This window comes from Microtus ochrogaster, unplaced genomic scaffold (genome assembly GCF_000317375.1).
Source record: "Microtus ochrogaster isolate Prairie Vole_2 unplaced genomic scaffold, MicOch1.0 UNK33, whole genome shotgun sequence".
Classification (NCBI taxonomy): Eukaryota; Metazoa; Chordata; class Mammalia; order Rodentia; family Cricetidae; genus Microtus; species Microtus ochrogaster.
The window spans coordinates 2,419,121-2,423,551 of NW_004949131.1; the positions used below are offsets into that span (position 1 = coordinate 2,419,121).

General features: G+C 42.9%; 1 protein-coding gene across 1 annotated transcript in view; it reads left to right on the forward strand.

Moving 5' to 3' along the window:
- Pik3r4 (phosphoinositide-3-kinase regulatory subunit 4) overlaps positions 1–4,431 on the forward strand; it is a 59,893-nt gene that overhangs the window by 14,888 nt on the left and 40,574 nt on the right. Inside the window, exon 6 of the mRNA XM_005368472.2 lies at positions 475–696. Coding sequence (XP_005368529.1) covers positions 475–696 — 222 coding nt within the window. The remainder of the gene's footprint in view (positions 1–474; positions 697–4,431) is intronic.

Consider the following 4,431-nt stretch of genomic DNA (forward strand, 5'->3'; position numbering starts at 1 on the left):
TGAGCTCACAGCATCCCACTTACTGACCTGTGACCAGTGGGAAGGCTCGGCACACAGTGAGCTCACAGCATCCCACTTACTGACCTGTGACCAGTGGGAAGGCTCGGCACACAGTGAGCTCACAGCATCCCACCTACTGACCTGTGACCAGTGGGAAAGCTCAGCACACACAGTGAGCTCATGGCATCCCACCTACAGACCTGTGACCAGTGGGAAGGCTCGGCACACACAGGGTTTATGTGGAAGCCTTCTGCAATCATTCCATTACTCCATTAGACAGAAAGAAGACAGGTGCGGGGGGTGGGGCATGCCTGTAATTTCATCACTCTGGAGGCCATATTGGAGAATTATGAGTTCAAGGCCAGTGTGGGCGCAACAGCTACATAGAGAGACCGTGCTCAACCAAAATGACAAAATAGAAAATGCTTGGTCTCCATGTGTGGGAGAAAATCAATCCTCCTTTCTGTTTTTCAGAGCTCCAAGCCTTACATGAAATGGTCCAGCAGAAAGTGGTCACTTTGTTAAGCGACCCTGAAAATATTGTGAAACAAACATTAATGGAGAACGGGATCACACGTCTGTGCGTCTTCTTCGGGCGTCAGAAAGCCAACGACGTGCTGTTGTCCCACATGATCACTTTCCTGAACGATAAGAATGACTGGCACCTGCGTGGCGCCTTCTTTGACAGTATAGTCGGTATGTTGGTTGTTGTGTTCATCCTTACGATTATAAGTTACCCTCTCAATCAGATAGGTAATGATATGATCAAGTTCTGTTTAATGTAACTGATCAAGGAGCAGTTTAATTACTTGCATTGTAGTGACGGTCATTAGGCACAGTGGCCTGAGAAGGTGATAAAGTACACAGAGGTGACTGAGGGCGTTCAGACCTCTGTGTGACCCCACTGCTGTAATGGGGCAGGCACAGAAGCTACTCTGTTAGGGCAGAGGCTGCACTCACGTGATTCATGGCATCTGCTCGGCTGGGATAGTAGCTGATTGTTTGCTTTATGGTTTCCATAGTTGTCAAATTTTCTGCAGCAGACATATAAGTTAAATGTATTTTGTTTGTTTTGTTGGGGATGGGGCGCATGTACCATGATGTGTATGTGGAGATCAAGGGGTAGGTAACAGGGAGCTGGTCTTCTTTTTCCACTAAGTGGGACTTGGGGATTGAACTCAGGTCTTCAGGTCTGACATTAGGTACTGTATATAATAGTACAAATTAGGATAATTTGTTTTACATTTAAAGAAAAAATCTAAGTATTTCCTAACTTTTCTAATTGAGCTTTGAAACTATACTCCAATAGATTATTAATATTTTTATTCCAATAAATAATTTTACCAAAATTCATTTGAACTTTTAATTGAATATTTTGAATATTTAGCTTTTGTATTTGTTTTTGGTTTTTGTATTTTGAGAAAGTCTTACTATGTAGCCCAGGCTGGAATTCTGTATGCTTTGCTTCTGCCTCTCAGGTGCTGAAATCACCCATTAGTTTTCATTTTGAATCATATTACACAGGGACTCTTACATGCTTATGTAAGTGACTAGCGTGATTATGTATATGGGTATGATCATGTGCTGTCTCGTGGACTTTGTTCTGAGACACGATGCTAGCCATTGTCACTGTCACTCAGGTGAGTGAAGTCTACAACTGTCATATTATGCATTAGTGGCCACCAACTGCTAGTATGTGACCTACTTAGATCTTGTTAGTCTTTGTAGCTAGAAGTATACATTTTTTAAAAATTATTTTTATTTTATGTTACTGATGTCTTGCCTACATGAATGTCTGTATGAGGGTGTCAGGTCCCCTATAACTGGAGCCACAGATAGTTGTGAGCTGGGGGTTCAATCCCCAGATATGTGAACTGGGGATTGAACCCCTGGTCCTCTGGAAGAGCAGCCATGCTCTTAACCACTGAGCCATCTCTCCAGCCCTAGAAGTATAAAATTTGTCATAGAAAGTTTGGGTTCTGCTTGGGTACACAGAGAGATTTTTATAGTTAGCTTGCTGCTGCTGTGATAAAGACCGTGTCCAGCCAACACCCCGTCACTGAGGGAAGTCAGGGTGGGAACTCAGGGCAGGAAACTAGAAGTGAGTACTGAAGCAGAGGCCACGGAGGAATGCTGTTTACTGAACCACCTGTCCAGGGTGGCACTGCCCACAGTGGCTAGGCATTCCCACAGAAACTATTAGTCAAGAAGATGACCTATACACTTGCCTATTGGCCAGTCTGAAGGAGGCTGTTCATCACTAAGGGTCCCTTTTCTCTGGTGACCTTAGCTTTTGTCATTTTGAAAAACAAAACAAAACAAAACAAAATTAACGGGCATGGTCCTGCTGCACAGACATGTTCATACATACGTATATATACATTTTAGTTTATTTCAATTACTGAGTTAAAGAATATGAACATAGCTTTCATAAGAAGCATTCTGGTTACTATTCAGTCAACAAAGTATTCTTTTTATAAACAAAGAATATGAACATGCTTTTAAATTTGTTGACATTTTATGTTAATTTTTACTCCATCAACTTTAGATGATTACATCCAACACACTCCTGGCCAAGAGTGGTCTTTACTTAATCTTTACTTGTTAAAGCAACAGGTTTTCATGTATGCTTTTTGCTTGCTAGTCAAGCTACAAAACCTTTTTCTGATGTTTCTATGTTTGTATTTTACATTATCTTTTATTATTTTGGTTCTTTGTCTTGCATGAATTTACATTTATGCTTGTGGGTATTTTTATGGGCATTAACTCTCATTTTTAAGGCAAATCCTTTAAATGTATTTAAAAAATAATTGTCAAGTTTTGTTTTTTGAAGTAAGGTCTCACTGTGTAGTTTAGATTGGCCTTAACTTATCCTGAAGCCCAATACAGAATCTGGGATGATGATCATGTGTGTGCTACCACATATGGCTCAGGGTGGTGATGGTCATGTGTGCGCCACCACACATGGCTCAGGGTGATGATGGTCATGTGTGCGCCACCACACATGGCTCAGGGTGAAGCCTCAGCTGACTTGCAGTCACACCTGACTTCCTTGTTCATACCGTGCTATTCTGTCTTAGTGTGCTCACCCAGGCTTTAGACATCTACTTTATTATTATTGCCCTTTTATTTTAAATTATTATTTGTAGTAAAAGGAGATTCTAGCCTCTCCCGTCTGCACATTTGCACCATTCCTTTGCTTAGTTGAATTCCTAATCATTTCACCGCCACAGCAAACATTTACTTTCTGTTCTATAATTAACATTGAGGTGTTTTCAAATAGACTTACTGTAAGGATCGGGATAACATTGACATTAGAACAAGTGTCAGACAGTCACTCCGAGGGCTCCGGTTTGCTCCCTCCCTGCTGCAAGTGCGGCTGCTGCAGCAGAGGCTGCCTTTGTCTCGCAGGGACTAGAGTCATCGTGCATTTTAATGTATTCATGTTTGGATGCGACCTGTTACTCACTCTGGAGTTCTAGATTTGCTTTCCTTGTCTTCAGTATTCTGCTTTCTTCCCAGGGTTATTTGTTGCTTACAGTCTATCCCACTTCCTCCTTGTGTTATTGTTGAAATGGACTGTGGGGTGTGGGTGTGTGCGCATGTGTGTGTACACGTCTGTGTGGGTCATTTCATGTGGTTTTGTGTGCACACTAGTATACGTGTGCGTGTGTTGCGGCTCCAGGCCAGTGTCTTTTGTCTCCTGTGTTTCCTCCCCCTCGCTGCTCTGGGATGAGGTCCCTGAAGCTGGAGCCCTTCCAGTCCTCCAAGCTGCTCAGGAGTGAGCTGCATGGCTTCCTTGCAGTGCGGGTTGTGGACTGGAGGGACAAGCCTGGGTCCCCACATTTCCACTGCAGCCCTTTACCAGCTGAGCTGCCTCTCTAGCCCCACATGGCCCTGAAGTACTTTGTGTCAAACTGGACTGGAGATCATGGCAGGTTTTCCTTCTTGAATCCCTAGGGCTAAGTCTGTTGTTTTGTAGATTCTCCCCCTCCTGTTTATCACCTCCTGTTTATTTTGCTAGAGTTCTGTTTTCAGGAAACTTCTGTGTAAGAACTGTCTAGGAGGTAAACTGCTATAGTCCTTGCATGTCTTAAAATGACTTAACTTTGTTTTATTATTATTATTGACAGTTTGGGGAGACCTATATTTTCTCTTTCGTAAGTTCTGGTGTCCCCAAATTTCTGGACGATTGTCTTGATTGGGGTTTTTTTGTTTATTGTGCTGGGAAGGAAGTGCGATTCTGATTAGTGTCTTACTGTGTCTATTATATAACACATTGCTCAGTGGTGGCATGTGTTTCCAGGTGTTGTGTTTATTGTAACACGCTGCCTGATGGTGGCGTGCATTTTCCAGGCACTGTGTTCACTGTATCACACTGCCTGGTGGTGGCGTGCATTTTCCAGGCACTGTGTTCACTGTATCACACTG